The following is a 21,039-nucleotide window of genomic DNA, read 5'->3' on the forward strand; positions in this document are numbered from 1 at the left end:
GTAAAGAACAATGTAAAAATGCCACTGACAAAACCAATTCAAAGATCATCACTTACAAATTCTGTGCTCTCACTACTTCCTGCAATACATGTATCACATGAGCAATAATAAATGTTTACATAGCAACAAAGCAAGCTGCCACCTGCCAAATAATGCCCGAGCATTGCAAAAAGTCATGTGAAGAATTTAAGTACTCAGCTCTCACTTGAGAGTGAGTTATTTGCTACTTACAGAAATATGGCCAGTATAGTTTTGCCATTCAGGTGATGTTGGATCTATGTGGATCTACAAAGAACCAAAATGAAATACAGTTATTGATGAAAAAAAACAAAACAAAACAAAACATTTTTTCTGTAAGTAAAGAAAACCTCAATATATCTCTGCAGTCTAATACATGGACAATGCATTTCTGTTATTGAACACATTCTCACTGTACCAGAGAGTCTAGGTATAGCGCCTGAATAGTCTCAAGAGATAAAATAAGGTTAACTGTCATAGAGAGCAACACAAAATTTAATAGCAGTGAGTGTTAAGACAGCTCAGATATTAATTTCTACCTGTTATTTTTTGCATTTTTAACTTAAAAGGCAATAAACACATCACAAGAAAGCTTCTGCCACTTGCGGTCGCTGAGATAGATGGGCTATGGAAAGATTAACTGTGGTATTTTTATTACTATTTTTAATTCTCCTCAGCCCCTGCTTTTCCTACACCTAAAACACCCCTCTTGCAAAGCAGCACAGAACTAGCCACCATCAAAACGAATGGGCTTTATTTTGTGTGTGTGTGAAGGTGTTCCAGCGTAACTGTGGAGTATGAGCGATATATTAGACTCAAGTTACACATCAAGAATACAAACAGTGCTCTATTCCAAAAGGCATTTGATACGCCTTTAACACATCTGCAGTCTTAGCTGTTGAGCAGTTTGTGCCATTACTTCTCTATACTTACACCCAGGTATGCTGGGTGTCTTGGTTTCTTGTGTCTCCAAAGGGAGCACTGAGCTCCTACCTTAGGAGGATGCTTTCAGTATAGGGTATTTCTACTGAAAGTGGAGCTTGTGTGAGATTTTTAAGGAGATGGAAGAGATGGGTGATAGAGATACGGAACCACAGAGCACCCTGAGGTGGGAGGGACCCACAGGGACCGTCAAGTCCAGCTGCTGGCTCCACACAACACCACACACACTCACCTTTGGGAACGGTGGCCGTGCACATGGGTGTTAGTCCGGAATGCAGACAAACACGTACAGTCAAAGCAAACAGAAATAAACTGGAGTGGTTGTTCACAGCTTCGGCTTCAACCAAAGCAAGAACATGGAACAGTGCGAGCTGGAATTAAACCCAGTGGAAATGAAACCCCACACACGTTGCATGATGTCGCGCAGTGAGTGGACCAGAGCCGTTTTGAACGTGTGTGTGTGTGGAGAGAGGGCAGCTCCAAAACCAGCCCTCAAAACCTACAGCCTCCCTCCGCTCCCCCGCTGCCCACCGCCCCGCGCCTCCCGTTGGCCGCTGTCGGCCGTTAGCCGGGCGGGGCGGCTGTGAGGAAAACGAAAGTGATAAGGGCAGGCTGCGAGCGGTGGGGAGGGGATCCCCGAACGAGCTGGAGGCAGAAAACACGCGTGAGGAAGGAGGGTGGGGCCGGCCCGAGGTGGCCTCGGTGACTCCCCGCCGATGTGGGCGCCGATGCCCGGGGCAGGGCGGCAGCGGGAGATGCTGTGCTTTATGCCCGGGGTGGCTGCCGTGCCCGCGCTGCTTGTCTGTTGGTCCTCGGCCGCCTTCATCATCTCCTATGTGATCGCCGTGCTGGCGGGCCACGTGGAGCCGCTCGTCCCCTACATCAGGTGAGGAAGGTTCGGGGGTGCCGGGGTCCGCGGGCAGAACCGTGCTTCACCCGCGCTGCCCCCTTCACATCCTGCCCCCTCGGAGCTACGTGCTGCCACATGTGCAAAGTAGGGTCTGGAAGAGGTTTTGGCTGGAGCTGAGGTGTGCTGCTGGCCTGGTCCTAGGAAAACTGAAGCTGAATGCTCTGTACTAAGTAATGTAAATGCAGGGAGGGTTTTTTGTTTGTTTGCATAACTCCAGAACTGGTCCAAAGTGCAACAGATGGTGATGTGTCTTGGAGAGCTACAACTGGCTTGTTTAGGAAACAACAACAACAACAAAAGGCATTTTTGAAATTACACCATAGGAGCAATGGGTGTAGAAGACTACCCGGGAAATATGTGGGGTGTCCAGAGAACGGCAGTGGAGATGTGAGGGGTCTGGAGCACAAGTCTGATGGGGAGTGCCTGAGGGAAATGGGGTTGTTCTGTCTGGAGAAGAGCAGCTCTGGGGAGACTCTTCTACGATGACCTGAAAAGTTGTGGTGAGCCGGGAGTTGGCTCCTTCTCCCACATAACAGTGATAGCACAGAGGTGATGGTCTTAAGTTGCACCAGAGGAGGTTCAGGTTGGATATTAGTGAAAAATTTCTTCTCAGAAAGAGCAGTGCTGCAGTGGCACAGGATGTCCAGGGAGGTGATGGAGTCCCTGTCCCTGGAGGTGTTCCAGAGCTGTGTGGATATGGCACTGAGGGATGTGGTCAGTGGGCATGGTGGGGATGGGCTGCTGGTTGGACTGGATGATCTCAGTGGTCTTTTCCAGCCTTAGTTATTCTATGATTATATTCTATGTTCTTTCTATTATTTAGTCTCCAGAAACATAGTCAGTCTAGATACTAAAAAAAAAAATTCCTTATCATAAGAGTGGTCAAACACTGAAACAGGTTTTGCAGCAAGGTGGTTAAAGTCCCATGTCTGCCAGTCTTTAAGTGGTATTTGGAAACTGCTAGCTTGGTTAGCCCTAAAGGGATCAGACTGTTGGACTCAATGATCTTTGTTAATTCTATCAATTGCACTATTCCGTTATATTTCATTCCATTCAATTCCATTAGACTTAGAATAGATGTTAGTAGGATTTTTATTTTTTTTTTCACTGAGAGGGTGGTGAGGCACTGGCACAGGCTGCCTAGAGAAGTTGTGGACGCCCCAACCCTGTAGGCACCCATTGCTGGGTTGGCTGGGGCCTTGGGAAACCTGATTTAGTGGTTTGCAACATTGTCCAAGGAAGAGAGTTGGAACTAGATGATCTTTCAGGTTTCTTCCAACTCAAGCCATTCTATGATTTTGATTCATTCAATTCCTTTCCATTCTATTCAGTTCCATACCATCCCATTGTCTTAGTCACTGAAGCACAGTTTTGTAAGAATCATTGCCTATATACAGTTAACATTTAAATCCCAATAGAGAAATTACTAGCATTTGTCTCTTAACAGATTAAAGGTGAGCCAGAAATCTGAGAGAAGAAAGAATCTTTACAATTACATGTTTCAACACAAATCTATGTCAAATTCCTTGACAGAATCTATGAACACATGCTAACCTGAGTTGTACATACACTTAAATTTGCTTGAAAGTTAAGGTCTGTTAATATAAGCAATTTAGATGGTGCAACCCACTGCAACATACAAGAAAGCTGAGCTTTATTCAAACTGAGACAAAGAAAATTGGGCTTCATGTTTATATCATCCTTCTTAGGATCTTCTACCCAAATACAGCTCTTAGAAAGCCTTGCTCTTGTACATGGAAATATAATCTATAGCCTCAACAATCATACTCAGAGTTCCTCTCTCCTCTGATTATATACAGTTTTACTGGCACAAAAATACAGTTTGTCCTGTGTTATCCAAGAAAAATAAATCATTTGGTGTAACGGCGTCTACACTCAGTACATGGTTTGTGCTCAGAAAGACTTTGAGGTTTTATAATAAGAAATTTGACAAACAGTGTTTCCTGTTGTTGCTGTATATGCCAAGTAAAACATGAGTGAATAGGGCATATTTTATGTACAATTGTATTTACGGTTAAGTTTTTAACAGCAAAGATGTTGCTTGTGTGATTCTTAAAGCTGCAGATCAAACCAACAAGTCACCGATGTAAAACTCTGATGAAGGTATCACAACTAAGTGCCATAGCTAAATCAGAAAGAAGCTGTGTGCAGGTAATACCTAACTGGAAAAACTAAACCGAAACAGTACAAAAGAAACACCCTAAAACATTCTCATCCTTTAGCTAAGGAATAACTATAAATATCCATATACCTTAATAATAATAATAATTAGATAAATAATAATAATTAGATAAATAATAATAATAACAATAAAGCAAACAAGACAGTTAAGGCATTTTCAGTAATAAAACAAACAAACAAACAAACAAATGCAGTATTTCAGGCCATTTGCATTATCTAGCAAAACACTTCTATTTTTTTTTTCCTTAAGAGATGTTTTGCTTATTTCAATAGTTTTTAACACAACATTTTACTCAAGTTTTACACTGACTGAGGGTGAATTTTAAATAGTTCTGAAAATGTATGGTCCAGATATATGATCTCTGTAGAAGGTGCACTTGGGAATACAGTTCTTCCTCCCCACCCAGTATTCATAGTTCACACGCTTGTTTTGCACATCACTGCTTTGTGCTGAAAATCTGAATCATGGGATTCAGAATGTGATTTTGTGAAACTTTGTGTGATAAAAAGAAAGAGGAAGAATGTCGCAAGATTTCAGTTATGCAATGTCTTAAATGAAATTGATTTGCATGGGGAAATTCCTGTTGGACAAAGGAGCCAAGTATTGACAATTTTCAGTTCAACATTTCTCAAATTCTTTAGATACTTGAGTAACCTATGCATGCCTTCAGGTAACTTGTTCACTGTATTCATTTATCATGTGGCAGCTGCCTCAGTGAGAGGAAGACCACATTTACATTTGCCTTTGAAACTGCGCCAATGTCAGAATAGCCTTCCTACCTTGTAATTTAAGTCTTTAGTTTGGAGCGAAATAGCTTATTATGCCTATACATAAAATATGATGATGAGTCTTTTGGCCCTAAAATATTTCTTCGCCACCTGCTCTACTTTAAGTCTTTAAAAGACCATTGGACTTGGAAGAATTCGGCTACATGAGCTGGTGATTCAATTACTGTCATTCTCGTACTACATTTCTCATTTGCTCACCTGTGCATAATTGCAAATAAACGAGCACAAGTTTTTGTTTCACATACGCTTTTTTCTTTCTTCCTTTTCTTTAAAAGACAGTTACTATCACTGAATATTTTTATATTTTTTTCCCCAAAGTGTCAGACCAGAATTAAAGTAAAAATATATCTAATTATTCATTTAGTCTTAGGGATATTTTTAGTTGAAAATAGGGCACTAGAAAGACTGAATACTTTCTAAATATATTGCAGATATGATATAATATTCTCAGTATGGAGTAACTTGAAAGCATACTTCTAAGTTCATTGAGTTTGAAAGTCTACAATAGCAAAATTCATCACCTATAAGGATTTTACTTAAGAAAAGCTTTAGTTGAAAAAATGGCTTGAGATCTGTGCAGTTTCAGCTTATTTGGATTGCTCTTACGGTGAAGTGTTCCAAGAACTCCAAATGGTTGTTTTCTTTACATGTTCCAATTCCATTCTTTTCTCACCTACACCCTTCAAAAGCTTTGAAGTGATCACAATCCCGTACTTAGCATAGAGCAGCCTCTGATTTGCAAAAGTCCTTCAAGGTTGTCACAAGTGGCCCACTGTTTAAATGTAGTCCTCGGCTGTATTTATGAAAACACTCCAGAAAGATGAGGAAAAGATGTGAAGTTCAAGGTTAAAAAAATGGCCAAACAAAGCAAGGATTAAGATGGTTTTCAGAAGCGTCAAACAAAATAATAAGAATTGCCGTATTGTTTTCATCAATTCCATATCTAAGAGAAAAAATTAATACAGGATACAAGCTGCAACAAGTCTTCAGAAGGAATGACACCAAGAAAATATGTATTAGTAGGATTCTTAATGCTTGAGAAGTTGTAGAAACTTGTCAAAAAACTGGAGTGTCCCAAGTCTTTGTTGTCTGAACATTTGGAAGCTGTCAAATAAAATGGAATTAAAAGATTGTTCTGCTTTGCATCATCTTGTAATTGAAAAGGGTTCTCCCTGGGTTCCAAGCTTCCTTCCGTTCCTTATAAATCATATTAGCAACTCAAATGCTTCTGTAACGTATAAAGGGATTATTATAATGTAGCTTTGGTATTGCCATAATTTTCTATCTTGAAGTTAACAAAGTTGCCAACATCTTTATTTAAAAGCATGCAGAGAGAGCTTTCTCTTTTGGCTGCTCATGACGAGAACCCGTCATTTTGTCTGTGTTCAGCGGTAGGTTTTGATATCCAGCATAAAAACTAATCCAACCTCACTGTTGGAATGAAGAGGATGGAACTTCATGAAACACTGAAAATCTCTAGCTAGTACCTACTTGCCTCATCATATACCTAAGAGAAAGTTTCGTTCTCAGAGTCTATGTTCAGTTTCCTCTGAACTTTGGCATTAGCTAAAATCCTTCCCCATGTTTATGAGAGTAGTGTTCCTTGGATGCCTTTGTTTATAATAACAGCCATGTTACTTCAATTTACTCACGAGTAAATTATACCACAGCCTCTCAGTAGTGGTGAGTGACTGGAAACTCACACCCAAATTATGTAAGGTTTTATGAGGTACCTACTTACTATTGACTTGGCCAATAGAGTCTGACCTAATAGATATTCTCAGCTGGCTGTGTTTTAGACAAGAAAAAATAATGCAAAGAAGTGATGGCATTGCTGTATTCTTATTTACACAGAGCGCTCACATAATCTCAAGAATCCTACTTGAGGGGACTTGAACTTGTGTCCTCCCAGGAGTATGCCCATCCTGCCAGGCAAAGGCATTCTCTGGTATGGGTGTTAACTCCTATGTAGGGAAAAGAGAAGGAAAAGGATTCTGTGATGAAGGTATTCTATTTTCTAGGCAATATAAGTTTTTTAAAGATGACTTTTTCATATGAATGTACTTGTGTATATACATTCTGTGGATATTCTTACACTCACGCTTCATTTCTCTGGCCCAGAGAACTTCTGATTTTCAAATGTAAGAGCAATTTGCTTCAGCAAAAAAACTTGCAACATCTTGGACTGAGAGTACTCTTAAGCTGTATCTACATTACAAAATTAAACAATGCCCAGGAATATTCCCAGGCGTTGGAGCACAACTGTTCTTCTGGGGTACAGCCCTGTGTTAGGACTGTTAGGAAATTAAGCTCAATTCTCTAACATTTTAGCACACTGAATGCCACTAGGTAAGTTTATCATAGCGTTAGCTTAGTGGATAAAATATCATTTATATAATAATGTATTTAATTTATGATCAAACCATTGCAATCTGACACATCTATGCATATTGCATACAGAAGAGGAAGGAATACAGTTCAAATATTATGCTCAAAATATGTGATTTCTTTCTGAAAACAAAGGTTCAGTACTACAAATAGAGCTTGAGTATGCTGTAGGTAACATTTAAAAGTGTTTAAATGTGCTACATACATAACAGCAGTTCATGCTGCTGTTACATTCCTCTTGGGGTTTCATTTGTGCATCTAATTTATGTTTTAAATATGTCAATTAACCTTTAATTTCTTTTCTCTCTTCTTCCTTTAGTGATACTGGAACTAAACCTCCTGAAAGTGGTGTCTTTGGTTTTATGATCAATATTTCAGCACTTTTAGGTATGTATAAGCTATTTGATCTGAACACAGTAAAGAATTGTAAACTTGCAAATGTTCTTTACTTGTATTGGACTACATATACAGTATTCAGCATAAAACATACTCTACAATTCAATAACCATTTAATGGTATATCAGTGGTAAGGAATTCTCATACAGAGGGCCAGGTGCTTGCCAGTAGTGTCACTTTAGTGGCCCTTCTGTCTCATAAGAGCATTTCATCAGTGCAGAGTAGCTGGTATAAGAATGCTGCAGCAAGATAAAATGGTGTTGAAGTAACACTTGGATTCTGTGAAGATGACTACTTCTCTACTGTATCTGCTTATCTTGAATGAGAAAGTTTAGCAGATCTTATTTACTTCTAGGGGAAGGAGGGTCAGTAGCTGTGTAACTGTGGGTATGGACTCTGTGATGGCCTCCAATCAGAGTAAAATCCCACATTTTACCTTTTCAAAGAGATTCATTCTGTCATACTGCCTAGTTGAACTTCATTAATATCTTAGTACATGAACAACATACAGTGGTTTATTTTCCTAGCTGTAGAAATAATATTCTGTGTTATCAAACTGGATTACAGCTTTGCTTTTTTTTTTTTTTCATGGAATCTGGTCTACTACTTATGACATGCTAATAAACCATGATCTTCTAATTCAGAAGAGGTTTTTGTTAGGAGTGAGCTGCACATAGGGGTCATGTAGGCTGCAGATTTGTTATAGGGCAAGATATGGAAATATAAGAGATACATGAACATTGAAAAATGTTTCTTCTTTTTTTTTCTTTTCAGGTGCAATTACAATGTATATCAGATATTTAATAATAGAGAAGCAAAATGAATCATTGCGTTTTGTTAGGTCTTCATGCAACATGTTTTCATTGTGTATTGGATTGATGGGTTGTACTGGAATGGGGATAGTTGCAACTTTTCAGGTATGATCACATTTTCATATCATAACTAAAATTAAAGGTTTTTTTTAGCAGTTAAAAATGAAATAGATCTGAATGGTTAACATTATCCTAATGTGGATATTTGGCAAGTGGAGAAAGAATGTCTTTCTTGTGCAGAAAAAGCTTTAAAATTACAGATTTGGTTTAACTCTCTGAACTCAATCTATTTTTCTTGCATAGCTATGTCAGTAAGGGGTTCAATGTGCACTTATCCTGTAATATGCCTGTATTAGAAAACAACTTTATACTACATATACATTCTTCATCTCAGAGTCCAATCATGTTTCATTGGCAGGTAGCTTCAGATATTGCCTTTAAATCTTTGGGAATGGCTAAAATATTTCCTTTAAAGGATGGTCTACTTCTAGAAATGTTTTGGTAAAGAACATTATGCTCATGTAATGATGTGACAAAGTGTAGAGGAGTGGAAAATAAAGATTGTGAGGGCTTCAGCAGCCAATAAAATTTTTGAATGTAATTGACATTCTATTTCCAAACTAAAACCTCTCTGTCTTAGACTGCTATCTTGCTGTTTTTATTCTTATCTCCAAGCAGTGCATGTAGAAAGCAAATGCTACAGACACTTCATATTATTCTGCTTTTAAATATCTATTCTCACATTCATAAGTGGCACAAAGAAAATCAGATGATGGGTAGCAGTGTTCTGGTCTAAAATATACAACAAACTCAGCTTAAATAAGGAAAAGGTAAATAAGACATGCTAAGTAATTTGGAGAGTTGGAGAAGCAGAAATTTTGCTCTTAGTGTTTCAGAAGGGGTCCACTGACAGTAACAACATTAGTTCTTATCTAACCTTTATTGGCTGTCCTTGCCTGTTCATAGATTCCTCCATACTCAAGTATGGTAGTAGAAATGAATGACATTTCCGGGCATCACTTCATTTTCACTCTTCCCTAAGCAAAATACCTGGTTTATTGAAAAGACTTCAGAAATACTGCTGGAAATGTGTAAGATGTACACTTACACAAATCTAATGCTACTTATGATGAGTTTTAAGCAGCATGATTAGCTGCAAGGAAAATTTTCCATGTGTTTGCTGCGAGGTAAGGTATGCTAGGTGGAATGGGATTTTAACTTTATTGCCCTCTGAACATGTAATAAAAGCGAGAATAAGGGTGGTAGGAAACCCTAGCAGTGAATTCTCTAAAATCAAAAGATGTTCTGGGATAATAAGTAATGGTCACGAATAAAGTGTTTATTGTCTGTTTTGAATAATGAAATGCCTGATGTGGAAATGAAAGACAGTGAAAGCATAGCTTTAAGAATATAATTGGATATAGAAGGAAAAGCCTTGTAGCTCTTAATGAATAAGGCAAAGCAGGAAGTCGGGTCTCAGTAGGTTTGTCTTTGCCTTTTGGACATTAAACATGATTAAAGAGAGATCTCACTGTCTTGGACTAGAAGACTTAGGAGGCTTACCAAACCAGATGTAGCAAGATATCCTGCAGTTCTGTAGGATTTATGTGTAATGTGTATCTTAGGGAAGCTGTGCCAGTTTGAAAGGAGCAAGACTGAGAGCTGTACTAGAAAAGCTCTGCATGTTGTATATAAGTCTGAAGCCAGCAGTTATGCTTTATGCTTTTTATCCCAAATACTGTCATTTCTGCATGGAATGCAAAAACTGGGACAGAGGAGAAGAAAGTCCAGGTATGGATGAGAGACCACTGCAGTGCCTCTGTGAGAAACATGCTTTAAAGTATATCAGAATTTAATACATCACAGAGAGATAGAAGGGAGGAAAGTAGAAAAAAGAAGGCAAAGAGGAAAAAAAAAAAATCAAGCAGAGCATGTGAACATAATCCCCATTAAAAGAAAACGAATACAGTGGCCTCTGGACAGAAAAGACATGAAAATACAAATCTTAAGCTAATTTCTCTGTCTGATGCTGGATTCCAAGATAGCATAACTTGGTTTTCCTGTTGGTTTTGTTTGTTTGTTTGTTTGTTTTTTACCATGTAGAACACAGTAATTTCTTTGGAATCTCAAACTGTTTTGTTACAAGATTTTTTACTTGTTAGTGTTTTAAATGAGAGAATAGCCTATGTTTAGATTTTTACAAAACTCCGGGCCAAACCTAGTGATATTTTCACCTGTTGTGGAAACTGAATAAAGATTACTGTTGATATGTTAAAGAATAAGAGCAAGAGGACTGAATAATTCAAGAGACTGACAGTGGAAGATCTTTGTCTCAATAACTTACTTTAGGTAACACTTTTTTTTCCCCTTCTTTTTAATATATAACCAGTTTTCTGCTGATTCATTTCCTGAGTCCTTGTGACTGTCTACTGAAGTGTAGGAGACAAAGCCGTAGCAGTCAGGGTTCAGATCCGCTGCCATGAAACCTCACCATTAGTTAAGAGAATGGCCATACAAATGCAGATTCAACTTTCAACATAAAAGAATGAAAATCTCCAGCAAAGTAAAGGGAAAAGGGGGGTATAAGAATGTCTTAAGAAAAACACAAGCCAGTTCCTGCTCATGAAAACAGAAATCATCAACAACCAACTGCTGAATGGCACTAGAAATGATCTGTGCTTTTTCTGTGTTTGAATTTGATCTGTTGGCTTTGGACAAGGTTAGCCTACCTCTCTGAGCTACTCTTTCTTCTTTTTTCTTCTCTATGCAGACTACTGGGAGAAGAGACAGTTTCCTGCTTCTTCTACATGCTCAGCATAATATAGCTGTGTTCGCAGTGTTTACTGGATCATATAATGGCAGAAATAAACGGCTAACCACTGTGTTGATTCTCTTTCCAGGAGCTGTCTGTTCCCAGTGTCCATGACATAGGAGCTTTGGTGGCATTTGGCTGTGGTGTTGTGTACATAACACTTCAATCTATAATCTCTTACAAGTCCTGCCCACAATGGAACACTTATTTTGTGTGTCACATAAGGATGCTCATATCTGTAATATCATGCATTTCTTTCATTCCCAGTATCCTTTACAGTGCATCTCACTGCTTTCCCTTTATGTCTTCATGATCTTTCTTTGAGGTTACACCATTGCTAATACAGGATTAAAATGAGGTTACAGTCTTTGCTTAGGACTCTCAAATATTTCTTCTATTATCATGCAGATACCTTGTCAAAACACTGTTAATAGCATAAAGATAAACTTCAGGGTCATTTCAGAAAGATGTACCAATGCCCTGGTTCTCTTCATAGAGTTACAGATTAATTCAGATAGGAAGGAACATCAGGAAGTCAGCTAGGCCAGCTTCCCCATCTCCTTCATTATAGAGGGTTGTAGAAGACCTGCAAAGCTAGGGCACCACTTCTACAGAAAATCTAATTTACAGACATTCTAAACAATGTTGGCATACATAAGATTTCCTTCAAGCCTTAGCAGATGCTTTAGTTCACATTTACTGCTATTTGACTTAACTACATGCCTAAAGACACACTCAATGCCCTTACTGGATTCTGCCACAGCTCACTGAAATTAGAGTCATCCCATTGATTTCATTAGATTTTAAATGATATTCCAGTGTTAAAACCGGTTGCAGCAGATTATCATGTCATCCAGCTGCAGTGTGCTTTTATTTTCAGCAGCTGTGAAGCGTTTTTAAAGAGGGAGCCAACCCTGAGAGAAAATTATACAAATGTATCAAGGTCCTTATTGTGGGACCTATAGAAATTGAGCTCATTTCCCTTGCTCTGTTGCAATAGCCTTCACCCATCAATTTGAGCTATGCTTTGGAATGTCTGCCCGTACTCTCAGTATTTTGGAAGAACTCCATGAGACCTTCATTGTTTGGAAGTATGTTTTGATTGCTAGTATTAGTTCCCTTTTAAAAATATACTTCATTTACTGTTTTAACATTTTGATGTGATATTCTGGTTGTTCAGGATCTCTTGTACTAGAGAAGAGGGGAATGGAATCTATTTTTATAAGCAGGCATTTTTGCTATCACTCATTAACTTTTATAGTTTCCTTTACGCTGCTTTTTTTCCCAGTGATCGTGTTTGCTTCAAGAATTTCCATGACAAAAATTGATTGGACTCCAAGTGAAAAGGTAAAATTCCATTAGGAAGCCAACTTAATGAGTTTCACACTATTTGCAGAATTCTGTTGTATTTGTCTAAAAGTGTAAAGCATTACACACCCCTCAGAGACTTTGAAGAGTACATTCTCACAAAAAGAAGGTCACTTTGGTTTTGTTAGTTTACTGTCATTTCTTCATTAGCAAATTGCAGCTAGTTAAAATCATGGATGGGTTAAACTGAAGATAGTTAGACTTTCATTTTAACTAGGCACTAGAAACTTACTGGTAGAAAACAGTGTAAAAACAAATGTTCTGGTAATGATTTGTTCTACTTCCTTCTATGGTCACAGTTCTTGAAAATGAATCACACACATGGAACAAAGGTGAACCAATTTGATTCTGACGTTTTCAAGGTTTTTTTTTCCTGCATTTCTTCTCCTAGTTTTTACTATCATTCCTTATTAGTTAATCTTTACTAGCACGGTAAACATTGGGGAGGTTGAGGTAAAACATACTCAGGTAAGTATCAGGTATTTGAATGGCTTTTGGTGTTATCAGAATGATTATTAAGAAGGGCAAGTTTTATTTTTAGACAAACTTTCCCACAGGGAGATATTCAAAAAATCAAGTAATACAGAGAGTTTATCCAGCTTTAAGTGTTTAATAAAAGCAGATTTAGTAAATGTATTTCAACAGCAAACATTTGGTAAATGTATTTCAAAAGCCAGATAAACTTAGTAATAACTACCTCCTGAGGTTTGTTTTGTTGGTTTTATTTTTTTTTTAATTGAAATGTAAAAATGTTTTTTTCTTAAAAGATGGCGTATTTGTTATTCTCATTCTGTTTGTGTGATATTACATAGGGCTTTCCATGATAAGTAGCAGTCATACAATGGTTGCCATCCCTTTTAAAGCAGTGAGGATTTCCTGTAACGGGTACCACTGAACTCAGTGACTCTTAGTAAAAGCTTTGAATATGGGCACTTTGATATTCTTTACATATGAACACACATTTTTCAGGTGAAAGTTATATGCTCTGATCTTGTGCTAACTAATTTTCTTACACATTATACATTTATACATGATAGATACCTTATACATTTCCATAGCCATGCACAAGACATATTGCTTAATGGGATGTATACAGTCTTGATGAATGTACTATTTGCTACAAATGAAATCTGCATTAACTTTTACACAGTAAGTCATTAGGATGATGAGTCACAAGTTTTAGAATATTTGTTGAATATTTGAAATGTTTCTTATTTAAAAATATCTATCTTTATCTAGACGTGAACTAAATACATGTGATTTTACATATGAAATCAGACTGTATTTCCCTTCAAAATAAAGTAGCATAAAATTTGGTGACAATACAAACTATTCATAAACAAGCACAATGGATTCTTTGACAGAAAAGAAACATACTTGAATCTATTGAGTATAATTTGCTTGTAAGATTGGTAGGCTTGTTATTGCTTCTATTTTTTCCTTTGTGCAAGAGCAATACATGCTGTATGCATTTGAATGTATCTTTATGCATTTGAATAGTACTGTTCTGTTTAATTTTTGTAAAGTTGGAGCTCCTAAACAAGAGACCAGGATCCCATCATATAAACTTGTAACACATCTCTCCATGTGATTTATCATTTGAAGCATACGGATTCCTTTCTCAACTCACACACTGTCTTTTAGGGATTACCTTTTTCAAAGCCTCAGAGCGCTAAGCTTCTGACAGACTTGTGAACTCCCAGCACCGTACTACCTGTTGGCAGTGTAAGACTATCTCATTTGTGGCCTGGAATAAAACCTTTTCAACATTCATCGTTAGTGTTTACAGATTTAGAAGAAGTCTTAAATGCAAAAAGTAATAATAATAATAAAACCTGTTTTCATGCTGCAGACAAAAAAAACCAGGAATATTTAGCTGTTTGTCACCGATCAGAATTTGTTTACACAATACTTTCTTAAGTTTCATATTACTGTGAATCTCCTTTTCCCATGCAAAATAATAAGAAAAGTTTAATGGCAAAATGTAAGCAGTCCCTCTTCAAAATATTCCATATTTCTGCCATGTACATCAATGAGGCTTTGTATTCTCAAGCTTTTTTTAATTTATTTTTTAATAACATTTGACAGTTACTTTTTAGCTGCTTTTTTTTTTTTGCTTTTTTTTTTTTTTTCCTGAAAATTTATTTTGTGCCTCATTCCATCAGGATTATACTTATCATTTCATGAGTGCAATCTGTGAATGGACAGTGGCCTTTGGTTTCGTCTTCTTCTTCTTAACATTCATTAAAGATTTTCAGGTTGGTATCTAAATCTTTTAGCAGCAACTGAAAACTATGAATTGAGTAACAAATGCAATAGAAAATTGCTACTCTTTATCTGTGCTAGAAATACCAAAGCTATCTAGAAACAAATTTTCTCAGAGAACTGATTTCTGCCTACCTTGTGAATGTATTTCCTCTGTATTTTTAAAACAAAAAATAGTGTTATAAATCAGTTTAAAAGGTGTTTGATCTTGAAAATGGCTTTGTAGAAAGAGACCCTTAAAAGAGAATATAATAGCAAAATAAATGCTGCAACTAAAGCTCTGTTTCTTTCTACCTGAGCTATTTTATATAATAATGCACTTTATTTCAAATGTAGCTATTTCATTTCTTTCAGTGAATTACATATTTTGATACATGTTCCCTCATAATGTGAAGAATATCAAGTACATTTTGAATAGTACTAACATGAAAACGTTTTGGGTAGCTGGAGTGACTTCAGTTTCTGGTGATACATCAAACCCGACTTTAAGGAAGAGAAAATTTTAGATGAGTTAAAAAGAAAACACTTTTATGTGACTTGAGTTTAGTTTCTTCAGCCTATTCTTTCCATATTTTGTTGTTTACCCACCATGTTTTAGCTGCAGTTTCATGGCTTTTTCATTCAGTGCAGGGATATAAAGTGCTATAAATATTAAAGCTTAAATTCTGCAGAAAATCTTGTGAAAAAACATCAAAAAACAATGCTTGCAGTAAATGCCTATTGAAGATGTTACTGTACATCTTAGGAAGATCATGGTTTCCTTGCCCATTGCAGAGTTCTGGATATATGACTTCCCCATAACCTAGCTGTGTCATCCCGAGGTAGAATAGACAGTAATGCTGTTTTACATCATAACTGAGAACTAAATCATTCGTAATCACTCTGGACATTGTATCTCATATGCGGGTCTTTCACATAAATGTAGAACTACTTAGGATTACACATGTGAGCCAACTGGTGACACTATAAGTTGCTGGAAACCGTAACTAGAACTTTTGGAGATGGGGCTGTAAGGAAAATAGTGAGAGCCTTCTAAGTCATAAAACTGAAACTTGACATGAGATCACATAAAACTTTGTAATTAGCATAACTTGCTTCTTCACATGCTTGGTAAGTGTGTGAATAGTTCACACATACATATGTATTTTATCCATATATAATCCATATATAACTTTCATGACCATATGCAAAAATGGATTTTCAACTAAAAATGATAGTGGTGAGGTGCTGGCACAGGCTGCCCAGAGAGGTTTTGGATGCCTTGTCCCTGGACAATGCCAGACTGGATGGGGCCCTGGGCAGCCTGGTCTAGTACTAAATGTGGAGGTTGGTAGCTCTGCCTGTGGTGGGGAGGTTGGAGCATCATGATCCATGAGGTCCCTTCCAACCCTGGTCATGCTGTGATTTTGTGATTCTGTGACTAATAATACTGAATAGACTATGGCTGTAGGCTTTTGTCATATTAAAATGAAGGCCAGTTTACGCTGAAATAAATGTACTGAAAAAAAAAAAAGTAATTGTCCAAAATTGCACAATGAAATATATCAAAAGCTTGTAATTGTCTTCCAAAACTGACAAAAAGTATTCAAGTACCATTCAGAAATACATACACCATCAAATTTACCACTTGTCTTCTCTTGTATGTACTTCCAGTCCATCACAATTTGATGATTACATTTCTGACAGCATTGATTTTACCACTGAAGTCACACCTTGGAGATAGATATACATTTATAGTCAGTATGGCAGTACTCAGAGAATAACTTAGTCAGTGGCTCTCTTTCAAACCACAGAACTAAGACACTGAAAGCTTAACTATATACAACATCACGACCTCAATAAATAAAAGAAAGCAATATAATTGTACTAAATAAAATGTGTATATTTTAATTTACATGCTATAAAATAGCATGGCATCCAATGTTAATGTTTGACAGTGACAAAATTTTTTTTTTAATTACATTCTCTTCTTTTTTTGTCTTAATCAGTGCTCCAGAAAACCAAACACAAGACTATGAGAAAAATAATCCTTTATTTTTAAATGTTCCTCACAATACGTTACATTAAAATGATTTCGTTGTTGTTGTTATAATTCCTTGTATTCCCCGTAGATCACAGAACTGTAAAAATAATTTCTCTTAAGCTGATCTTCTTTTATTTTTCTTTTAGAGAGTTACTTTAAGGATATCAACAGAAATACACGAAGAATCCTGATAGCAGAGAAAGCTGTATTTTATGCTGATGAATATTCTGTTTCTTTTTACTTATGGAAGACATTGCAGAGGAGCAGGGATTTTAAGTTCTATGAAGAACACACACCATTAATTCTGCAACATCTTTAAGGGCACCCACCAAAGCATTTTAAATACCAGCAGCAATATTTCTGCTCTTTTTGCATTATTTTGTAATTTTTATACTGTCTTATGTATTCAAAATACTGCAATAGAAGTAACCTATAGAAACATTTCGAAGACGTGGACCTCCTCTGCTCTTCCCTTCTGGGCAGAGCCGTAGTTTATTTGCATTTGTTGTAAGTCTGATAAGTTGCATTGGTTTTAAACTTGAGAAAATACAACCTGGGAACAGTTTGGAAAGTTTAAGGACAACAAACAACACTAAACCTGAACTCCTACTCTTCAGTTGTAAGGACTGTCAAGGCAGCGAAAGCCGACATCTTTGTTTTGAGATTCGGTATTTGCAGTGAGTTGACTGGGACATTATACTACAACTTTCTGATAGTGCACACAAATCCTACAAGTTTAAACTATACTGCTTGAAAAACGTTTTCTAATCATCTCTGCACAATATACACTGTAAAAGTCTGCCCCCTTTTTTCCTATTTTATGCATTGCTGGCCATAGGAAGCTCAAAACTGAAGTGGAATGGGAAGGAAATTTACATTTATGTATGATGTACTAAAAAAAAATTGGTTAATACAGAGCAGAAGTTTTCCAGTCTTTGCTTTAATCTACAATGATGGTCTCCAAAAAGTCACTGAGAATGAATGGAAAACGAGACAACAGTAGTTTTTGTGTATTCAGTTCTAAGGGTATGAGGATGATATATGTATAGAAATGGAAAAATAATCCTGGAGAGCTTCTGTGGTTAAGATATGGCATATTTACTGCTACTAATGCACTTCTGTAATGGAGTACTTGGAAAGGGCCTAACTGAGAAGTCACACATTACCAGCATCTGAAGGCAAAACGTTCTTTCATGGGCTGATTCACTACCTCCACTTAACACATTAACCACTTGGCTACCAATCAATACCACCCCACCCCTCAACCCCCCCCCTTTATTTTTTTTTTTCAGTAATTTTGATGATTTTCAGTTTCTAATTTTCCCTGAGATAAAAAATAAATACGGTTTTTTTTGGAGACTGATGCCTTCAGACTAGTCTTTTGTTGGTATTTCCTTTAGTGGGCATTTTTAACTGTAATAAATTCATCTGTTTCACAACTTAAAAGCATCCATGTTTTCTTAATAAGTTCTTCCAAATAATTAAAGTAATAATGCTTTCCGCTGACAGATTTGCTTTCTGCAATTTTTGGGTTACCCCACACAGGTTTATAGTTACAATTGTGCTGAAAATAAAATCTAGTGTAGATCAGATGCAAGACTTACGTTTTGCTGGTTAAGTGTTCATATTCCTTGGCCTAAAGCTCATCAGAAACTGTATACCAGCCATGAAATGACATACTGTTATTTCCAAAGGCCAAGCTAAGACTGAGTTTCATATATTTGATGTGAACTATTGGTGATAGGTGGATGGTTGGACTGGATGATCTTGTAGGTCTTTTCCAACCTTAGCGATTCTATGATTTTATGATATTGTAGTGTGAAATTTCTTTGGCTTTTTATTCCTAATTCTCTCCAACTCAGGTATAAGAAGCTTGAAAGTTTTATTTCGAATAAGATGTGATGTAAACTCATCAGTTTACGAAACTCTTTAAGTGGGCAAAAGAAATCATGCTAACTTGAAGTTCAGCCTTTAGTAAAGCAAACCACATTTCAGAGTAAGCAAATGAATACAAATGATCTTTTCTGCTAAAATCAAAATTAATTAAATTAATGCACTAACGTAGTTTAACAAAATTCATCCACTTTTTCTGAGCTTTATCACGCTACCTTATATGAGTTACAGCCATGCCCAAAAGAATACATCAACATGAATTTGCTCTTCATTTAAGTCATTAGGCCAGAGGTGTCAACATGCAGGTGCAGAAAAATGGATAATTACCTTTTCATCCATGCAGTGAACAACTATTGAAAATACTTTGTTTATTCTCCGAGTCGCAGCATCTTTTTATCCCAGATCCCAAGTACTTTTTTTAGTTGCAGTGTGAGTTCACCTTTCAAGCAATCCAAAGAATTTTGTTCTACCCAGTTTTATCATCACTCTTGTTGAGTAATGCTGTTTAATTTGTCACAAATGATCCCTAGAGGCTCACACAGGTAACGTCACAGCATACTTCCCTTAATTTATTTCTGTTGCCCCTTTTTCTACTGCTTTCACATTTCAGAGCAACAAGAAATAGAGATCTTTTTTTTCCTTAGGAACTATGCTAGAAATATTTTTCTAATCTACTCCATTTGCATGGTTTTCTGTCAGCCCATTATGAGTGAATGAGATACTTTAGTATAAACTACAGTAAATCATATGACAGTTGTTCTTTTCGGTGGTTATGCTAAATCCTGTCTCCATCTCTTTCAAAATGCACAGCCTCATTTTCCTATCTACCACTAGGAAAGGCTACCACTCTTTATCACAGTCAGAAATCACGTGGAAACGAAACCCAGTCAACTCAAACTACTTAAATAATACTTCATCATAGGACATCTTTGCTCTCTGCTTGTCTCCCGTGTATGCTGAGCCAGAGATCACAGTATATTGCACTATTCTGAGGAATGCAGGAGCAAAAGGACTAAAGAAAAGCAACCTCCAATATGGACTTCAGAGTGAAGTTGCAAACTGTAAGATATGATTCAGCACCCAAGATCTTAGCAGGGAAGAGCAAAATGTTCATTTGGAAGACTGAATCACTGTGCTGGGATCTGGCCAACAGGAATATGTGAGGCAAACTCGAGAGCTGCCACAGGCAAAAAGAGAGATTTTGAATGTGAGAAGGCATATGGAGGAAGAAGAAACAGAATATTCCAGGTTGGAAAAGACCCACACAGATCACTGAGTTCAACTTTCTGCTCCACAGAGGACCACCTAAAGTGTAAGCTGTAAGTCTGAGAGCATTGCCAATATATTGAATTCCAGCAGTTCAGGGCCATGACCACTGCCCTGGGGAGCCTGTTTGGTGTCCATCGCCCACTGCTGAAGAATCTCTACTAACACCTAACCCAAAGTTCACTTGGAAAAAGCATTAATTAACCTGAAAGAGCTGATGAAGAGAACTTAGGCTGGTATGTGAAAGTTCTGATTGCAGAATGGATTCCCTGGAGCTCTCCCAGAAAACACAGAAAAGCAGAGAGTGAGCAGAATGACAACCTCATACTCAGAGCTCAGACAGTGAAACTTGAGCCATAGAGGCAGAAAGTAAGGTTGGTGGAAGGAACATAGCCTTGTTCTTTGTACAGAAAAACCAGATTAATTAAGTCTTTGCTCTCTTGAATGCCCTGTGTTATACAGCAGGTGTTTCTTAGATGCAATAAATCTGTATGAAGGGCAAAGACAACAGGAGGAAGGAGTAGTCAAATTTATGCCACCATAAGGACTTGGTAAGTCATGTTTATGGTTCGACTTGCTGATTCTAAAGGTCTTTTCAAGCCTAGATGATTCTGTGATTCTACAGTCATGCTGTGAGGGAAAAACACTCAGAAGCTTCTTGGACATAGAGTAAGCCATGAGCAATGGGTCTCCATTTATAAGATTCCCACAGCTGTGACTGAGACTAACACAGCTGGGCCTGCCTTTCATTCCGTGTGTGTGTGTCTGTGTGTGTGTGTATGCGCCCATACAGTACATAAATGTGTACTCAGCAATGGCTTGATGAAGCCTGGCAATCATTAAAGTCCCTTGTATTGCTTCAATACACATAAATTAATGCAATTTCTATATTTTGTAAAAAAACAAAAATAAAAATCACTATGTTTTCCAATATGTACTGTGATGCAGAAAGGGC

General features: G+C 37.2%; 1 protein-coding gene across 2 annotated transcripts; it reads left to right on the forward strand.

The window, feature by feature from the left end:
- The first annotated feature begins 1,319 nt into the window (after positions 1-1,319).
- Positions 1,320-18,284, forward strand: DRAM1 (DNA damage regulated autophagy modulator 1). Of its 2 annotated transcripts, XM_015867487.3 has the most exons (7): positions 1,320-1,846; positions 7,569-7,636; positions 8,420-8,562; positions 11,358-11,535; positions 12,558-12,616; positions 14,803-14,895; positions 17,072-18,284. In XM_015867487.3, exons 1-7 carry the CDS (start codon positions 1,677-1,679, stop codon positions 17,114-17,116), a joined length of 756 nt encoding a protein of 251 aa, XP_015722973.1. In that variant the 5' UTR covers positions 1,320-1,676; the 3' UTR covers positions 17,117-18,284. The 2 variants fall into 2 exon arrangements, with proteins under 2 accessions (XP_015722973.1, XP_015722983.1); XM_015867497.3 differs by lacking the exon at positions 14,803-14,895.
- Positions 18,285-21,039: the final 2,755 nt, after the last annotated feature.

This window comes from Coturnix japonica, chromosome 1, assembly GCF_054131305.1.
Source record: "Coturnix japonica strain WE chromosome 1, WE-NBRP24, whole genome shotgun sequence".
Lineage (NCBI taxonomy): Eukaryota > Metazoa > Chordata > Aves > Galliformes > Phasianidae > Coturnix > Coturnix japonica.